At 48.6% G+C, this 19,916-nt stretch overlaps 1 protein-coding gene across 1 annotated transcript in view; it reads right to left on the bottom strand.

Moving 5' to 3' along the window:
* Positions 1–777: 777 nt before the first annotated feature.
* Otud7b (OTU deubiquitinase 7B) overlaps positions 778–19,916 on the bottom strand; it is a 61,321-nt gene continuing 42,182 nt past the window's right edge. The window contains 9 exon segments of the mRNA XM_052729915.1: positions 778–6,260; positions 6,262–7,089; positions 8,556–8,640; positions 9,483–9,597; positions 10,083–10,232; positions 10,734–10,861; positions 12,892–13,004; positions 18,708–18,835; positions 19,461–19,562. Coding sequence (XP_052585875.1) covers positions 5,886–6,260; positions 6,262–7,089; positions 8,556–8,640; positions 9,483–9,597; positions 10,083–10,232; positions 10,734–10,861; positions 12,892–13,004; positions 18,708–18,835; positions 19,461–19,562 — 2,024 coding nt within the window. The 3' untranslated portion in view covers positions 778–5,885.

Raw genomic sequence — 19,916 nt, 5'->3', positions numbered from 1 at the left:
TGGGGAGTACCCAGATCCCCTCTACCCAATCCCACATTTTAGTCTCTCTATGTTCGTGAATATTACAAGTTGCGGGGGGGGGGGGGCACAGTAATGTAATTATTAAATGGGAACATTTTGGGCCAGCTCTCTGTACTGTTTAGTGAGAAATGAAATACTAGGAAACTCGTTATTTTTGTTTGGTTTATTTATGGGTTTTATGATTATGTTGTTGTTTCGGCCTTTGATTTTCAACCTCCTCTGACAACGTAACAACAGGGGTTGAGAAGAGGATGTAAATGGGAACGGGACCTTGTGTCCTTTTCCGGAGAGCGTGACAGGCCGAGGGGCGAGTGAAGTGGGCGGAAGTTGGTGCGTCTGGGATGCAGATGCAGTACAGGTATTTTGGCGTGCAAACCTCAGCAGCGGAGTAGGGGGAGGTGTAGAAAGCCCAGGAAAGGGTCGTAGTATCTAAGCCAGCCTTTACTCACTGCAAGCGCACCTCCCCGCTCCCGCCCCCACTTATTCCCCAGGAAAGCCCTGCCCAGGTACACGACTCCCTCCCCCTCCAACCCAGTCACCAGATCTCCTAATGAATGATTCATGTTCTGGACTTTGAAAGCTAGGGGTTGGAAACCTTCTTTCAGCTCCAGGATCACATCTCCCCCTCCTTCCCTGCTGAACTCAAGAAGCAAAGATGGGGGGGGGGGGGGTGCCAGGAGACAAGGAACGGAGACGGGGGGAGGGCAACTTGAGGGTAGCATGTTTCACCGCGAAAGACAGGACGTGAACACAAAACAGGGTTAATGAGCTGCTGTTTTATTGTTTTTGAGTCTGTACAGAGGCAGCAATCCTTAGGGGGGGGTCGTGACATTCAATACTCCCTTCCCCACAGCACACATCCTTCCAGCCTCAGCTTCCAAAGTTCCTTGTGTTGGCTGCAACTGTGGAAACAGCGAAGCTAGCGAGCCGAGTCAGTCTGGAACAGGCATGTACTTGCTAAGAAGGGGGCCCAGAAGCCTTATTGTGAAGTCCAAAAGGTTGCTGAACACCTCTACCCCACCACACACCTCTTAATGTCTTGTGGAATAAAGTAGGAACTGTAATAAGGAAGCAGCGTAGGAAGAGGTGTTGCCCCCCCCGCCCATGGTTTAAATTCCCATGATCCACTTTTCTTCTCCCCACCACTCTTCCGAGAGCCTCATTCTAGTCTTTAATACCTCGAGGTATGGGAACAGCAGAATACAGAGGAAGAATGGTCAGAGAAATAAATTGGGTGATTCGGATCATCACCTAACCAGAAATGCAAGGGTAGCAGCTGAGCATTAGGTAACGGAAGACTCTCACCACCTGCAGCACAAACCCAGCGGTCCACTACTGGATGGAAAGGGCATAGAGAGGCAAAGAGCTGTCTCAGATTTTTCCATTTTCAGACCCCTGTTTTGGTTACAGGTTTGCCAGGAGCAAGGGCTGCTGGGAGGGGCAGCTGGAGGAGGGAGGTGGAGCTGAGTGACTCACAGGATGAATCACAGATCCAGTTATAAACACAGAAAGAGGCCAAGGTCCTTCCCACCCCACTCCTCAGACAGCTTCCATCACTTGTGCTGCCCCCACCCACGCAACCAATGGAGGGGCACAGGAATTCGACACGGAAGCATGATAGTTAATCAGCTTAAGCACAGGAGGCAATACACCCTAATTTGTGACTGGGTATCTGCAAAATATTATTAAAAGAGACAGAGCCTCTATGACTCACTGAATCTGCAGTTGGAGATGGAGGGAAAGAATTCAATTCTAAGACTCTGGAGTACGTGTTCCAAGCCAGAAAACGGCTTCCAATTCTGTTCTCACCTATGGCTATATGGGTGGTACTGCCTCCTTGGAAAAAGAGGGCAGAGTCCAGAGGTGTCTGAGTAATACACAGACAATAATTTCCCAAATGCTCCTTTACTGAAGGAAAAACAAAGTGCCTGGAACCTTGGGCACGTGACTGAAGGAAGAAAGGCAAGAGCCAGATCTCAGGGAACCAGCTCCATTCTCTGGGCTCAGGATCACCCCCCACCCAAGTATATAATATAAAGTCAGGGTAATTTCTGCTCTATTGTCTGTGGACTCTGGAAGCCTATGGTGAGGGAAGGTACTTCTATTTTAAGGCACAGCAAGGAGCTTAACACCATCCCTCACTCTTAGAAATTGCATCTTAAAAACTAAATAAAAAGATATAATTTATATTATTTATAAAACACAGTATGAAGAAGTCTTTTGCAATTCTCAATTAAGCCAGCCTGAGTAAAGAGGAAGGATTTGGAGGCCGGCCTGTAGTGGATTTGCGGGAAGCTGGGGACAGGGCAGAGAATGTAGGGGAGAGGGTGTAACCATGTTAAGTGGAAAGGAGAAAAGAAGAACCCTGAAGATCTCCTCTCTCCATTAACTTCAGTAGGACCCCAGATGCCCTGGATTAACAGGAGTAATTGCACTTAAATGTAAGCCTGAGAGATGAGGCCATGCCTCACCTAGGGATACAGGGTCTACCTTCCTGTCACTCCCATGACCCTCTAAACAAGGGAGGTTTGAAAGTTCCCCACGTAACCCTCCCTCACTTCTCCCCACCACAGTAATTGCATGGGCATGTCTATACCAAACTGCAAGCCAATTCTGATCGGTTTTGTTTTCCAGACATTATTCATTAACTCCATCCTACTCAACCCCTCGGTCACCCCCCAAAAAGAATGAAAAATAAAGTTCACCATCCCTTATTTTAAAAAAAGAAAAAAAAAAAACCCTTAGATAGAGAGGCCTTTTGGTGCCTTAATAGTCACCCTCCCAATTAAAACTAATTTAACAAAAAGTTAAAGGGCCTAAGACCCATTTTCCACATAATCTTAGAACTCCCTTCCCGTCCCTGGAACTTCCTTTTATTTTTGCTTTGAAAAGGCAAACAATTAAGATTGGGTACCATATAAATAAAAACAAACATGATACAAGGTTTCTGTTTCTCTTCATTTGTTCTCAGTTTTTAAAAACAGGAGTGGTGAATACAATCTACTAACAGATCAAGTCTAAACACAGCAATCCAAAGAGAGCAACTTCCCTGGTCTTACTGGGCAAACCCCAGCGGGGCGTCTCTGTTCCTGTTCACCTAGGCAGGTACCCAGGGAGGGTGTAGGGGGATGATGAGCTGTGCACACCAGGGTGTCTGTAGTGTCAGGAAGGGAGGGGGCTCATCTGTGCCACTCAAACTCCAGAAACTGGGACAAGTCTAAGATGATGAGAACAAGGCACAAGGCGTTCGTTCACCTTGGGAGAAAAAATGAAGGAGTGCTTAAAACCCATGAATCAAGATAAATACCATCTGGATGCAGTATTCTGTAAAAAGTCAAAACATGTAAAAACAAACGAACTTTATGAACATCAAAACGTAAATGGACAGGATTTGTCCTCATATTTGTTCAATTCAGGGCTCACTGCTTCCACCTCAATACCATTCCTGTTACATCCCAAGATTTTGATGTTTGGGTCAGTCTGGGCTTTTTATATTATGTTTATATACTGGATGGCGTGATCCCAGCACTTGGTAAGCTGAAGCAAGAGGGCCATACATTTAAGGCCCAAGGAGGACCCTATCTAAAAAAACAAAAACATAAAAAATCCTCCATTTCTGAATAGACCTTTAAGTTTATACACCTGCCAGAAATGCTCATCTCTATTAGGTTCCAGCCTAAAGAAACCTGGATGTGGCGGCTCACACCCAGGTCCCACAATTCACAAGACTGAGGCAGAAGGGTGGCTATAAGTTGGGGGCTAGCCTGGGCTATATAACAAGTACCAGGCTGGCCAGCCAGGGTTACATAGCAAAGAAACAAACAAAAATTGTCTGAAAATAATGACAGGAAATTATTAAATCAACAGATTGACAGATATGGAAGTGACATTCAAATTTTTTGAGGGGAAAAAAGCCTTTCTAAACTAAATAATTTCAATGAGGAATTGTTGACTAGCTTTGTTACCAAGGGGAAGTGTGTGATCATTATCCTGACTAGGCAGAAGAAACATGTAAACAGGAGTCCCACCAAACACACACACACACACACACACACACACACACACACACACACACACACACACACGAGTCCCCCATGCACGCACGCACGCACGCACGCACACACGCACGCACACACGCACGCACACGCACGCAGAGCCATTTGTGCCTTAGATCCAATGTGGGGATTACATTCCATCAAATGTGGGTGATGACATACCTCAGTAAAGAAATCAAAGCACAGAACAGCCAGTCAACACTCTGGACACGGAAGCACACTCACGCCCTTCTTCATGTACAGCCACAAGTGTATACAATTGCATAGATGATTTTTCCCCCAGAAAAAAAATACGAGGAGAAAGGACAAGTGGTGAGGGAGTCTTCTGGTTTAAAGCTCTTCGACATGGCTCTGGGCAGAGCAAGTGCTGTCCAGACTTGTGCTTTGTGCAAACTGCAAGGGACTCTTCCCACTGGGGCCACTCCCCCTCTGGAGGACAGGGTTGGCTCAGGAAAGGGAGAACTCCAAAGGCAGATCAGCTCTCCGGGACTAATCTGGGCCTGTGGCTATGGTTCACTAAAATATATTTCTCTAGCTACCTTTATAAATGGCCCCTAGCCCATCCCATGCTTCAACACCAGTCCTAATATCAAAAATAATTCTTCTTACAAAGTATTTTTATTATTTTAATAAACTAACCATAGATTAAGGTCAGCTATGGCTTAACAAAAGAAGCCAAGATGTTAAGTTCATTCTCCAGAAGTAGACAGGTAGGAGAAGAAAAAAAATCACTTAAATGGGGGTTGGGGAGTAAGTAATTTTTAATTTTTTTTTTTTTGCCAGGGTCTTATTTTTTCTTTAAAAAAATTAGTCAGTAAAATAAGCTGCTTTCTACGGAAACGCAGCAGCAGGAGAGCTCTACAGAGGGTTTTGGTATAGTTTCCAACGGTCTGGCCAAGCGTCTGGCCCCCTCAGCCCTCCTCAGTGCACTCAAAGCCCACATGTAGTTATTGCTAAGTAGTTAAAACAGCTCACTGCACCCACCTGAAGAGAGCCCCCCACACGAGGCCGCTCTCACACCCTTCTCTCTCCCGAAGAGGGCTTGCTTTTAAAATAAAAACTTCTTTAAATCACAACTTCTTAACTTAGCTGAGCTCAGTCCTCAAAGAGGATGAGGAAAAATGGGGCAACAGGCAGACTCCCCTAAAACTAGAATGGATGACAGATGACTAGCTAGAACATAAAACTTACTAGGAAAAAAAATCCTCCTCCAAGTTCCTCCCTTTCCGACGTTCACTCACTGGGATTTAAAATCCCCTTTCTAAGTAGGCCAGGCACACACTGCCTGACCCTTCCTTCCGGAAGAAGAATGTACCCAAGCCTGTCACCTACCTAATTCAAACCAAGATCAAACATGGTCAGTATCTCAGATTCGCTCTATACTCCCAACTCCACCACCATGTGCTTTTTTCTAAAGTCAATGAACTTTGGTCTGGTTTTTCCTTAGCCGACTGAGGACCTTCTTTCCTGGTTCCTCCCCCCAAGATGTCCACCCACCTCCCACCCACACACACACCAATTATTTCCCTACTTCCCCTTGGGCCCTGGGACAGGGCCCAGGAGGTTATGAGATAGTCTTCCCCTTCTGTCTTGCAGTCTGAGGTCAGCCCTTCCTAAGAGCAGGACAGCCCTGAGGGAGTGCCAGCCCTGTCCTGCTCCTGCCAGCCTGCTGCACTCCAGCTCTCACAAACATTTCTGCACTTGCCCCATGGACACAGGGGCTGGGTCTTGAGGAGCCAGAGTTGAGCTGAACTTTCTTTGTTTAGCCCCTTTCCCGCCGCCGCCACCGCCGAGGTTCTTTCTACCCATTCAGAACCTGTGCGCCAGCAGTTCCCCACCTGGTTCCCGTTCCCTCCTCCTCAGTTCTTCCCGGTAACAGCAAGAGCAGAAGTTGTTTGTCTCCGGGTGTCCATAGAAGCTGCAGTTCGGCTGTTTGCATTTGGTCTGGGTTGGGAGAATCCCCCGGGAACCTCCGGCCCATCCATCTGGCTCAGGGGGCTCTCTGTAGCCATTGCTATAGGAATCAGCCACACGGAACTGGGGTGGTAACAAGGCACCCCTGTTAACTCCATCTTTGCCTGGCTCCAGAGATGGGATGCTGTCCTGGTGAGGGTAGGGTCGCCCAGGAGGGTATTGTCTGGGAAAGGTGGCATAGGGTGGAAGGCCGCCTACACATGGACCCCCCTGCCAACTGCCTCCGGGGCTCCTGGCAGTGGACTCCACCCCCAGAAGGTCGAGGGATAGTAAAGCCCCCAGGGTAAGCGGTAGAGAATGCCAGTGCCTTGGACTCTGCTGGGGAGTCACTGGGCTGGTCCTCCCCGCCATCTGGCTCTGGCTTTTTGGCTGGAGGCGGCCCACTAACTAAGCCTCCATTCATGATCTTCCGCTCAGCTTCCTTCTGCTTCTGCTCTGCCAGGAATCTCTCCTCGGCATCTGCAAGGTAGCGCTGGATCATCTCCTCCTGATACTGGTGCCGCTGGCCCATCTTCAGGGTTCCAACAAAAATAAACTTGCCCTCCCCTTGCATTACGATCCGCATGATGCTCAGGCTTTGCATCACCTCCTGGCTGTACTTGCTCCCTCCATTGCCAAGAGACTCGGCCGAGGCCTTCTCAGACACAGGCCCATCCCCAGCGGCCTCCTCCTTGCCAGCCTTCCAGGTCTTGAGGGCGCTGTTCTTCTTCTTCTTTTCCAGGGTCTCGGTGCCACTGCTTACTCCAGACCCGCCGCCCGGCCCGGCAGGCTTGGGGCCCTTGCCGTGCATCAGGCCCCCCATGTTCTTCTTAAGCTTGCTGCCCAGGGTTTTGCCGAAGCTGCCCAGCTTGTTAGCCACAGAGTCCGCTCTCTTCTTGTCCTTCTCCCGGTCTGGCTTCGACTTCTCCTTCCGCCCGCTGCCGTCATGGCCGGTAGAGCCGCTGCCCACCGACTCCTTGTCCGACTCCCCAGACTCAGGAGTGGACTTGGGCTCGTCCCCAGCTGAGGCTGTGGGGGACTCGGGCTGGGCCAGAGGAGCCTGTAAGAGAGAACAGCGATGAGTTACCTCACTGGGCTGCTGTGGGGAGGCTCCCAGAGACATGGAACCTATCTAACAGCTTACAGGGCCCCCTGTAGCCCCTGCTTACAGGGACTGGCCACACAAAAAAGGGTAGTATCCTGGTGAGTATCTGTGTCACCTTGATATAGGGTAGGGTCATCTGGGAAGAAGGAATGTTAGTTGAAGAGCTGCCCCCATCATTCTGGCAAGCAGGCAAGTCTGAGGAGCCTTTCTTGATTAGTGACTGATGTGGGAGGGCCCGGACCACTGTGGGTAGTCTTGGGTTGTGTGAGAAAGTGGGGAGAGCAGGCTAGTGAGCAGCGTTCCTCCATGGCCTGCGCTTCAGTTCCTGCCTCTGGGTTCCTGCCCTGGCTTCCTTCAATGATGGAGTGGTATCAGAGCATGGCCACCAAACAGACCCTTTCCTTCCCACGTTACTGTTTTGGTCATGGTCTCCAGCACAGCAATAGGGAGCAACAGGAGAGTGGCAAGTGCACCGTGCACTCCATCCGGGGAGTGACTGTCCAGCTCCAGAGAAGGGCTTCAGCCAGGGGGTCACGGCCAAGTAAGACCCCATCTGTGTCTACCTTTCCCTGGCTCTCTGCATTGGGAGATCCAAAGGGCCCGAGTGCCTCCCCAGCAATGAAGCCTGGAATGCAAGGCCTCTGGGCGAGCAGCGGCCTTTTCTCTCTCTCTCCTTCCCTTTCTCTCTCTTTCTCTCTCTCTCTCTCTCTCTCTCTCTCTCTCTCTCTCTCTCTCTCTTTTCTTTCTTTCTTTCACTCAAGGCAGGGTCTTGTTACACAATCCAGGGTAGCCTAGAACTCACAATCCCTTTGCCTCAGTTTCCCAAAATACTGGGACTACAGGTGTTTGCTGCTTTGCCTGGCTGGAAAATTATTTTTGCAGATACCAGTATGTTCGTTATTACAAGTCTATGTCAAATTCTGTTCAAAATTAATCTCCAGGAAGCTTTAACTAACCAGAAGCACCCAAACCTGAGCACTGCTTTTATACATTCCGTAATCCGGAGCTCGGAGCTTTGCCTTTGCTCCTAAACTCATGATCAGGAGCTCTTGGGCATTCTCTTTCTGGTGCCCAAACAGATCTATCCAAAGAGTGAGGGGCAGAGACACAGAAATGACAATCTCAAGTTATTAAGAAAAAAAAGAAGACAGGTTTCTTAAGGAATGTAGTTCGGTATTAGAAAGCCGAGTCCGGGGCTGGGTGTGTCACTCAGTGGTGAAGCACATCCCAACATGTGGAGGTCCTGGGTTCAGTCCCCAGTGAGTCAAATAACGACGCAGAGTAAGTAAGAAAGTAGAGTGTGACTAGAGACAGGTGGCCACAGGGAGACAGAGAGGAGGCGGCCAGGTTCTGACGCCATTGTTCTTCCTGTCGCTGGCAGTGAGGACACCCAGAGGGCTGTGGGCGGCAGCAGCCTTCACCTGTGCATCAGATGACAGTGGGATCCACTTCACATTCATGTAGCTATGCAGCAGATGTAATTTGACCTCCAGGGACAGAATTATACTGTGAAAAGGAGGGAAAAAATTAAACAGCTAGTACTTCAAAGGCAAGCAGTCCTTTGGAAAGGACTCAACATTGTCCAGAGCCCAGGTATCAAACAGCGGCCATTATCACTGCTCTGACATCATTTAGCAGATTCTGACAACCAGGTGAGGACTACAGCTTTTGGTTTTCTCTATGTTTTAAAGAAAGGGGCTCACTATATAGTCTGGGCCAGCCCTGAACTTGCAGTGATTCCCCTGCCTCAACCTCCCGAGTGCTATGTGAGGTGTAGGCCACCATGCCCAGCTCTAAGGACTTTTTTTTAAAGTAATAAACTTTAAAATCAAACCCTCTCAGGCAGCTCCCAAAGTTGCAAAGGCCCCAAAGGCAAGAGGTAAGGGACCCAAGTTTACATCCACATCTCTGCAGGCATGGAGGGAGGTGGGAGGAGATCCTACCAGACTATAAGGAGGCAGCTTTGAGAACACATTTTCCTTGCTATCTCAATGCCAGAGAGATGAAACTTAAGAGCAGACTGCTTGGACCACTTGTTCAAAACCCTTCTGGTCCTGGCTTGGACACAACCTTGGGATTTGGTTGTCTTGCTTTTCTGACCAGTGCTTTGGGGACTCTGGGAGGTACTGGGCAGAACATTTACACTGTTCTAGAAAAGAAGAAAGAAAAGGCAGCTGCAAGAGCCCAGTGTCCTGACGCCTGGCCGGCCTTCCACCTCTCCACCTTCCCAATAAGGCCAGCCCAAGGCTGTGACTGTCCTGCCGCTGAACCAGGAGGGGGGGCACGGCCACTGACATGGGAAGATCTCGGCTACGGTGCATCCGGAAGGCGAAAGAAACCGGCCTCACCTGGCCAACCGGACATTGTCATTGTCGTCTTTGCCCCACTCCCAGCCCTTTCCCGGGTCCACAGCAAAGTGCAGGGGCAGCAGCTTATGCTCTGAATCTGTGAGCGGGATCACAGCTGGGGAGGGAAAAACACGCATCAGGAAGTCTTCCTGAGAAGAGCAGGAGGCAAATGAACATGCATGGACTCCACTGAACTCATACTTGGGCCTATGACTGACTAGTCCATCCACCCTCAACTTTAGAAGTGAATTACATTAAAACCACTGGCCTTCCCCTTACCGCCCAGCACAACATTAGCCTATTAATCTCTGGACTCCTGTCAGGGAACCGGCCTACTTTCCCGACTTGTGCAGCACGCAGCCCTTGGAAGGCTGGTACCTCAGACCTTTACTCCAGAATAGGGACAGACACACCCTTTTCACCAAACCACTCCCTTTTTAAGGCTAAAAACTCTTGGTGATATTGTACAGCTTGGTTTAAAAAACAGAAACAAAAACTGGCACTGTCTGGACTTCTGTTTTCCTCCTTCTTAGCTATCATTTCCACTTCCGAGTAAAAATAACACAGAGCAAAAAGCAGACACAGACTCTGGATCCTCACCTTGTTCTTTGGCACTGTCCTTCTGCTCCATCGACACAAGTGCAGAAAAGTGGGCCTGATCATAGGCGAGCACCAGAGGTGACCGGTGACACTGGCTGGCTGGGACCTCCAATGGGAGGTAGATCCCTCCAAAAGGAATCGGGGCAAACGCTGCAGGAAACCACAACTTTGTTACTACTAAGGCTAGACCTTGAACAGTTCCGCTTCTCTACCCCACTTCTCCCTTTTTTAAAGATTTATTTTACTATTTTAAATCATAGGTATTTGTGGGTTTGTGTGGGGCATGCACACAGGTGTGTGAATGCCAGGTCCCCTGGAGCTGGACTTACAGACAGCTGTGACTGCCTGCCCAATGTGGGTGCTGGGAACTGAACCTGGGTCCCTCCAAGAGCAGTTCACGCCCTTAGCTGTCAGGGCCATCTCTCCAGGCCCTCAATCCCATTTTTGAATTGAGCACCCACGCCAATTAACCCCAACAGTTTTCCTTTGAATCTCTTGAGAAGTTACCACGGTTTTAATGTAACCCCCCACCCCCCACGCCCACCCCAAGAGTCTGGCTATCTCCTTCCCCGTCTTGCTGTTGTGCTCAGCCCAAGTCTCTGCACACAGGACCGTTTTGAGGCAGACCCACAGGACTGCCAGCTGACTCACCTTCCCCTCCAGAGTCCCTCAGCATGGTGTCTGCCACGACCACTATGGGCCTCTTGAGCACGTGAGCAAGGACAAAGACATGGAACTCCTCGAGGCTCTCGTACACGGGCTCCTCTGAGCTCTCCACTCTACAGTCACAGGAGACGAGGGCGAGGAGGCACAGCAGAAGGAGAAGGAAGAAATAAGGCCAGGGAAGAGAATGCCCTGCAGATCAGTTTGTACTACGTGGTTGGTTCGACTCCCGTTTTAGCAATCAGGAAATCCAAGAAAAAGCTATGGGGTTGAAATGGTGTTACAAATCTGGAAGGAAGGGGCTGGTGACATGGCAAAGGTGCTTGCCACCACGCCCAATGACCTCCATTCAATGTCTGGGACTCCTGTGGCAGCTGGAAGGAAAGGGCTGGCTCCTTGTAACTGTCTTCTGACTCTACGTTGTGACACACATGAGCACTCACACTTCCCCGTGGATCCCCCCACATACATAATAAATAAAGAGTCAACAATCTGGAGGGGATCCCCAACTCTTTATATTCACCTCCCACATCTCTTTATCCAAGAGCCTAATACACAATCTCACAGCTTCATCGTGCTTTCCTGACCCACACGACCCACACAACATGTGTGTCTTAGGAAAGGAAACCTCCAAATTCCTCTTCCTGTTCTCTTAAAGAACAGCCTCACCATCTACTCAGCAGCTCAACTAAAGTTTGTAAAATGTGTTCGTTTTATTACTTAGCTTCAACTACTCACTGGCTGGATCAACTCCATCTCCTGTGTGGTTCTTGTGTCTCCTGCGTATCTCCTCACCATTCTGTTTACTCCCACAATCCTGGCCTGGCCTGCTTCTAAAACCTCTCTACTCTAACTTCTCCTTCGCTTTATCATCTGCCTGGGTATCGGTGTACTCATATGCGCAGTTTCACTCATCAATCTCCTACTTAAACTCCAATGGCCCTCCCTCATCTCCAAACGACAAGGGTCAACAGGGGAGGGGGGCTGTTAGAACCTCAGATTCCCAAGCCTTACCTCATTCCAACTCAACTAGAACTTCTTGTGAAAGAAAAGCTCAAAACTCTGCATGTTAAGTAGTCAACCCGGAATACAATGGGGATTAGGATATGCTTAGCACGCTCAAGACCCTGCATTCAGTCCCCAAGAGCAGAAAAAGGAAGGATATCACACTAAACCGACAGGAAGCCATCACCCACCTTCAACAGTTCTGAATACACGGGCAATTTCATTTCACCTACACCTCAATCCAATTCCTTACCCTTCCCCTTCTGACTCGACTCTGCTGGATTACTTTGAAGTAAACCTATATATTTCATCTATATATTTCAGTTTCTATGTACAAAAAGGACTCCTTCTGGAGGCAGGAGGATAGCTCAGCAATCAAGAGAGTGACTGCTCTTCCAGCGGACCAGGGTTTAATTCCCAGCATCCACATGGTAGTTTGCAACCATCTGTGACTCTAGTTCCAGGGAATCTGACTTCTTCTGGCCTTTGCTGACACTGCACACATGTCATAGACAGAGGTGCAAGCACACATGCAGGTCCACAGACACACAGACACACACACACACAGAGACACATACACACAGACACACACAGAGATAAACTAAATTTTAAAGGACTCCTTTAAAAGCAAACAGCCACAATACCTTTTCAAAGTCACGTTTAAAATGAAAACCTGTAGACACTGTTCATTTTCCCAGTCTTCTCACCAATGCCCACACATCCCAACTGCTGTTTTATGAGTGTCCTTGTTCTCTGAGTCTCTTGTTCTTTTCATTTCCTTGTAATTTATTCACTTTAGAGGCTGAGCCACTTCACCTAATGTTCTCCAAAGTCCACACGGGACACAAGCTGACCCTTCCCACGGGCCAGTGGACACTTGCCCCACCACGGCAAGCACACGAGGGCCGCCTGCCCCACCCCTCTCTGCACAGCAAGCACATGAGGGCCGCCTGCCCCATCCCTCTCTGCACTGCCTCCTTTCTGGAGATGCACTGTGCTGCTCACACCTCTGGGCCCTTGCCATGGCTTCTCTCTCCGCCCAACGTCCGTTCAGAGCTCGATCTGGAGCTGGAGATCTGAGAGCTCACTCAGTAGGGACACCACAAAGACGACCCCTGCTCCCCGACATAGACACACTTACCCACCACCACTGGCTCCATTGGTACCGAGGTGCATTCTGGGTTCACTTGAGGCAAGCTTGATCAATTCATTCCATTCCTTCTGCCATTCATCTTCGGTATACACCAGTCCAGACTATGAAAGATACAGGGGTAATCGGAGGTCAGGTTCTAAAGGCAATACTCATCCCACCTTTCCAGGATTCCATTCTCTTAACACTTGGCTTACACTTACACTAAGTCAAATTTCTTCTCTTTTTCAGAGTCAAGACCCATAAAATAGGTTGGTTGGTTGGTTGGTTGGTTGATTGGCTGGTTGGTTGGTTTTGAGACAGGGTCTCACTGTTATAGCCCTGGCTGTCCTGGAACTCCCTATGTAGATCCAGCTGGCCTGCCTCAGCCTCTGCAGTGCTGGGACTAAAGGCATGTGTCACCATGCCCCCCCCCCCCCCCCCCGCCCCATCTTGTTTCTTTCTGAGATAGAATCTTATGTACTGGCATTGAATAAGCTATGTGTTGAGGCTGGCCTTGTAATTCTGGCCCTCCTGCATCTATCTCCCAAATGCTGGGATTACAGGCACATGCCGCCACCTCTAGTGATCTACCCCAATCACACAGGGACTTCACCTGGCTGACAACGACCCCAATCACACAGGGACTTCACCTGGCTGACGACACTGACAGTCGCAGACTCTGGCTCTCACTTTCATGCCTCTGTTGTTTCCCTCTTTGAATGGTCGACTTGCGTTTCCACACCACTGCCTTCTCTTATTCTCTGAACTCTCCTCACCACAAAACTGGGGGTTCGGCAACTATTTGAGCCTTGCTTTCCTCTGGGTGACCTCTTCACAGGCCATAATCCTATCTACTCCCCTTGTGTGCTCAGGCCTCTAGCATCAACCCTCTCAAGCCCACAGTTCCTTCCCATCTCTATGTTCACCTAGCCAGCTGTCTACCAAAACTGCAACCTCTCCCGAGTAACTTTAAATTCTCTATTTCAGAACTTAAAACTAAACTCCTGTCTCTTCACACACTCACTCCTCTTCCTCTATTCCTACCTATCAAACAGCACTAACTATCACCCAAACACCCAGACTAAAATCCAGGGAGCTGCGATTTCTTTCTCCTTTCCCCGCCCCAGACCCGAATGCCTCTGTCAATACTTACTAAGCATGGACTGCAATGCATCTCTCTGGCTCTCTGAACGCTTCAGACCCATTCCTATTAGGCCACTGTATTTCCCCCAGTGATCAAAATCTAATGGTTTGTTTCCTGATGACAGTCGTTCTAGGAATCTCCACTACCCATGGTATACAAAGCCTACCTCCAGCCCTGCCCCCTTCTCTGCTCTGGTCTCCCCTTTCCCAGAGCTGCTCTTGATGGGCACTGCCATCAGTTGTTCCTACTCCCTCCACACCCAGTAAAGAATCCCTCAACTTTCATAGCAAAGCTTTCCTCTGAGGAGTCTTCCTTACACCTCCCAGCAGGTCAGCTCTCCTTCCTTTGAATCTCTTCCTCAACTGCTCTACAGAACTCCAGTACAGACACCATAGCTGAGTCAGGTGTAATGGTGCACACCTCGGCATGCAGGAGGCAGACAGGCAGATCCCTCAGAGTGCCAGGCCCACCAGGGCTACTAGTGAGACTGAAAATCAAAAGAAAATAGACACCACACCTGCTCTGTTTTGCACTGTATCTTTAAAGGTCCATTGTATTCTATTGCTCTATAAGAAAAGAATCATGTTTTATGCAACATGGCCCAGTGCCTATTACATGATCAATAATCAATAAATCCATGCTAAGTGAAGCTATAATTTTTATTAAAGGATTGTGTATAGTAATACACATAATTTGTTTTGTCTTCTTGCTTTCTGAGACAAGGTCTCACTGGGTACCTCAGTCTGGCCTTAAACTCACGGTAACCCTCCTGACAGAGGTACCTCCACATCAGCCAAACAACTACAGGTTACACTGGCTGCAGACGTGGGGACGCAGCTTAGGTGGGAGAGTGCTTGCCTAGCATGCAGGCAGCCCTGCTTCTGACCTGCAGCACCAGATAAACCAGGTGTGGTGGTGCACTCCAACAGTCATGGGTAATCCTGGCACTCAGGCGGAGGCAGGAAGATGAGAAGCTTAAGGTCACCCTCAGCTACGAAGTAAGCTGGAGGCCAGACCGGGCTCACTGAGACCCTGTATTGAAGAGGGGGTGGGGGAGGCAGGCGGGGAAGGCTTTAGGATGTGTGATGATTTGATTTGAGAGACAGGTTTATCTTATCAGTATTTTTTTGTTTAGCATTAAACCCGAGTTTCCTTGCTCAACTACATCCTGACAGAACAGAAGCAATCACACTGGGAACACAGCAGCCCCAGAGCAGATGTGATGAGGGTCAGAGCTACGTGAGAATACTTTACTTCCATAAAAAGGCAAAGCAGTTTGCCATTTGTAAAACCTACCGCAGACCTCGGGTAAAAATAAAAGGACAATGCAGAAGTCCTCTACGGAATGCTCCTGTCGTTCTGACACACGTCCAGGAGACCTGCCTCTCATTCCTCCTCTCCTGCCACCTATTCCTGGGGCTTTGGGCTTTCTGAGACAGGGTTTCTCTGTGGAGCCCTGGCTGGCCTGGAACTCACTCTATAGACCAGGCTGGCCTTGAACTCAGAGATCTGCCTGCCTCTGCCTCCCGAGTACTAAAATTAAAGGTGTGTGCCACCACTGCTTGGCTTTTTTTTTTAAAGATTAATTTTATTTTACGAATGTGAGTATTTTGTCTGCATGTATGTATGTGCACCAATGCTTGCTGGTGCCCACTGAGGTCAGACTAGGGCCCTGGGTCCCCTGGAACGGGAATGATGGACAGCTGTGAGGCATCAGAGCTCCTCCACAAGAACAAGCACACTGAACAGCTGAGTTACCTCTCCAGCCCTCTGCTTCCTGTGTTAATACATACAGCCACTAGGTGGCAGACACTCCCAACAAGTTTACCATCAATTTCAACACAAAACAAGGAGGCCCAGGAACTAAGAACTAATTTAATTTGAGTTTGGTATCATAAAACTCAAAGCATCTCAGGCCATCACCTTGTCTCCTTGTGCTCCAAAGGTAAGGGATGAGGTCATCAAAGTTCAAGCAAGACAATCATGTATGATTTGTGTCCAGTATGAGACTCATTGTGCAAACCACAGGAGTGAAGGGCTTGCTCCTTCCCCAGCCCGTTCTCTGTACACATGCCCCAGAAGGGCGGGCAGGAAGCACAGGAAAGGACTTAGGTACTTCTGGTCCTCCTGGGGAGACACTTTCAGAATCTAACCTGTCTTTGAAGTCACTTTTGCTGTCATTCCCACTTAATGGCTGCTGCTGCCATCTCCGCTGAGGTCTTTTCCTGCTCATGGAACGGTCAAAGGTGAAGCTCTGCTACGACCGATACTCAGCAACGGAGGCAGAGCTGATTACTAACTGGTTTGAATTCCAAACTCTAGGCCAGCTTAGATTAAGCTCAGGAAAGTCCAGAAGAGGGCATCAGACCCTCTGGAGCTGGAGTTACAAGTAGCTGTGAGCCACCTGATGTGGGTGATGGGAACCAAATCCTATCCTCTGTAAGAGCGGCAAATGTTCATAACCACTGAGACTTTCTCCAGCCCTCAGACAGACCATTCTACATCATCCTACTTGAAACACCTGGGTTTCAAATGGGTTCTTTGCTTTAAGGAAACACAATACAGTGTGTGTGTGTGTGTGTGTGTGTGTGTGTGTGTGTGTGTGTGTGTACCCATTTGCATGTATGAGCACACTTGTATGTGTGGATGTGCATACACCTGTATGGAGGCCTTAAGTTGATGTCCAGTGTCTTCCTTGATTGATTTCTTTATTATGGAGACAGACTCTTACCAAACCTGCAGCTTGCCAAGCCCAGCAAATCTAGCTGCCCCGCCACCCGCCCTAGGGTCCTAGCTCTTGTCTCCCAAGTGCTGAGATCACAGGAAACCACCAAACCTGGGCAGCCTTCATACAAGTTCTGGAATCTGAACTCTGGTCCTCATGCTTATGTGGCAAGAGCTGTAACAGGAAACACTGAGCCCCAAAATGACATAAAACTTGATTTTAGTTAAAATGGAGCAATGAAAACTGGGGATGGGGGAAGACAAGAAAGCCTCTGAAAGCTATTCCCATATCTACTATCAGAAGTAACTAGTCAAAGCATGGCCAAGCAAAACAAAAGACCCAACGCCAGGAACTACACAGACGGCCCAGCAGTAAGAGCACTTGCTGTCCTTGGAGAGGGTCAGGTCCAGTTCTCAGGACCCACACTGGGCAGCTCACTACTGCTCACTACTGCCTGCTGCAACTCCGGTTCCAGGAGGACCAACACCTTCTGTCGTGCAAAGGCATTTCTACGCACATGTGCATGTGCAAACACACATATACATAAAGTTATATACATATACAACCAGTTACACGTGAAATCAAGGCATACTGACATGGCAGACACAGAGAGAACTCAGGAAACAGGAAGCCTGTCACTTTATGTACAGTGTCATTCTGAGAGGAACCAGTCAACTCCTTCTAGAGAGAACCACATAGGAAACACATCGGGCTCTGTGGACCACATGTCACTCTGTGCTCTGTGACTGAACAAGGAGAACAGCTACATCCACAACATACCAAACAGGCAAGGCTGCCTTTCAGTGAAACTTTTCAACCAAAACTAAGAAAACAGTTGTAGATTTCCCAATTCCTGGTGTGGAGATGGAACATAAAAACCCATCATTACTTTCTTACATAAAAGTAATCACAATACCAGCCAAACCCCTGAACAGTAATATTTAAATGTAATTTAACAAGTATCTTTTTACATTTTTTAATCAAACCAAAGCTAAGTATAAGAAAAGCAAAGTGGTAGAATATTAAAAACATTTAAGCATTTACACAAGAATTAAAAACATGGCTGGCCAGTAGTCAGGCTGCTTGCCACCAAGCCCGGGCCTGTTCATTCTCCAGATCCCACACTGTGGAACAAAGTGCTTCACACAAGTTGTCTCTGACTTCCACATGTGTGGATGGCATGCACATGTCATGAATGAATGAATGAACGAATGAATGAATGAACGAACGAACAAACAAATGCACGCTGGAAATAGGGATTTACCCACATCCCAGCACTGGGAAGCTGAGGCAGAAGGATTGCTGCAAATTCAGTGCCAGCCTGGACCATGCAGTGAGTTCCAGGTTATTAGCCTGGGTTACAGAGTCCGAGCCGTCTGAGGAGAAAAGGAAAAGGAGAGGGGGGAAGAAGAAGGGGGAGGTGAGAAGGGATGTACAGGGGAGGGGAGGGACTCAAAACTCATCTAGGGAAGGTGAGATGGCTCAGCAGATAAAGGCACTTGCCACCAAGCTTGATGACCTGAGTTTCGGCCCCTGGAATCCACACAGTGGAAGGAGAGAAGCAGCTCCCACAAGCTGTCCTCTGACGCTCAGACACACACTGAAGTAATGCATGCACCCCTCCCCCAAAACGAATGAATGAATGAATGAATGATCTAGCCTTATAATAAAAACAAACTACAAAAAATCCTATGAAATTGTCCTAGCTCATTAAAACAACAAAACAAAACCTCCCCACTCCACTAAGAACTCCTGAGCCTCTGTACCAGGCTCGCTGTTAGAAACCACAGGTTTCTGTGGCAGGCAGAGGCCTCCATTTCTAGTCTTAGCTGACGGAAGGCACTTGTCCTATGGCGTTAGCTGCAGTCCAGAGGTTTTCAGGAGTCCACAGGAGACGCGATCTTCAGCACTAGGAGCCTCTGGAAAGAAGGCAAAGCTTCCCCTCAGCTCACCCACCTCTTTATTCTGCTGTGTCTGCTGCCACCTCCAGCGCCTTCTCAACGCTTCCTTCTCGACACCCTTCTCCATCAGCGCATACAGAGCTTTCCGCAGCACCAAGTCTCTGTCGTGGAAACCCCACATCCCTATGGGGAGAGCAAGGAACAGGCACGCACTTCATCTTGATTCAGCTCCACTTATTAATCCTGCCTTTGTTTTGTGGTGACAGGGATCAAACCCGGGGCCTCAAAAAAGGATGGGGGATTTAATATATTCCCCGAATTCCTGAGAGGAAGCCCTCACTCCTCAGCAAATCTAACAAACCAAAATACACCAGTTAGTAAGAGTGGTCTGGCACCACGGCCATCAGCATCAGAGCTCAGGAAAGGCTAGAGAATGACGACCCCTCTGAAGCTAAGAACAAGTGTATGGAGTTGTGAGTAGGCTCAACAATTCAAAGCAAGCATCACAAAGACCAACTGGAAGAACAATTAAGTGTAATTTTCCCACCACATATGTACACAGCCACACAAACTTGGCTTACTATGCTCACCACTCCTAGGGCTCAGCTCAGAGTGAGCTGAACTAACCTGTGCTCTCCAATTTCTAAAGACAGGAAGCCAAGTCAAGGCTCTCCCATCTCCCGAAGTCTTGCCGTGACCCATCATCACTTCACCTGAGATGAAGTGTGGAGAGATGAAATCCTATACATGATATGTGACTCAATTGCTTTCTTTCCACAGGGGAGGCAGCGCCATTTTCAAGACTCACCAAGAGAGGCTGCATGCAGGAGGCAGTTCCCATCTCCAGTAGTTGCTAAGGGAAGCAGCCTCTGACAGATGGAATCCACACTGACCCACCAGTTCAAACGCCCTACCAACATGGCAGTGGGAGAAAGGAGAAACGCACATTAGGAAGACAGCCCAGAATACAACTACTTTTTTCCCCCTTGCTACACAGACCAGGCCGGCTTTGAACTCATGATCCTTCTGTCTCAGCCTCCCAATAGAGATACTGCATGCTCTGTATTATTATCGTTGTTGTTATTATTATTATTTTGAAACATGGTCTCATGTAACAGTGATTGACCTTTGAACTCACTATGTGGCTGAGGCTGGCCTTGAACTCCTGATACATCTGACTCTATTATCCTTAGTGCTAGGACTATAGGAATACAGCATTAAGGCCCAGCCTCTGTGACTCTTTATATCTTCTTTACTCACAGTT

This window comes from Peromyscus californicus, unplaced genomic scaffold (assembly GCF_007827085.1).
Source record: "Peromyscus californicus insignis strain IS unplaced genomic scaffold, ASM782708v3 Scaffold_9__1_contigs__length_137607984, whole genome shotgun sequence".
Classification (NCBI taxonomy): Eukaryota; Metazoa; Chordata; class Mammalia; order Rodentia; family Cricetidae; genus Peromyscus; species Peromyscus californicus.
This window is presented reverse-complemented; position numbering and strand designations above follow the sequence as displayed.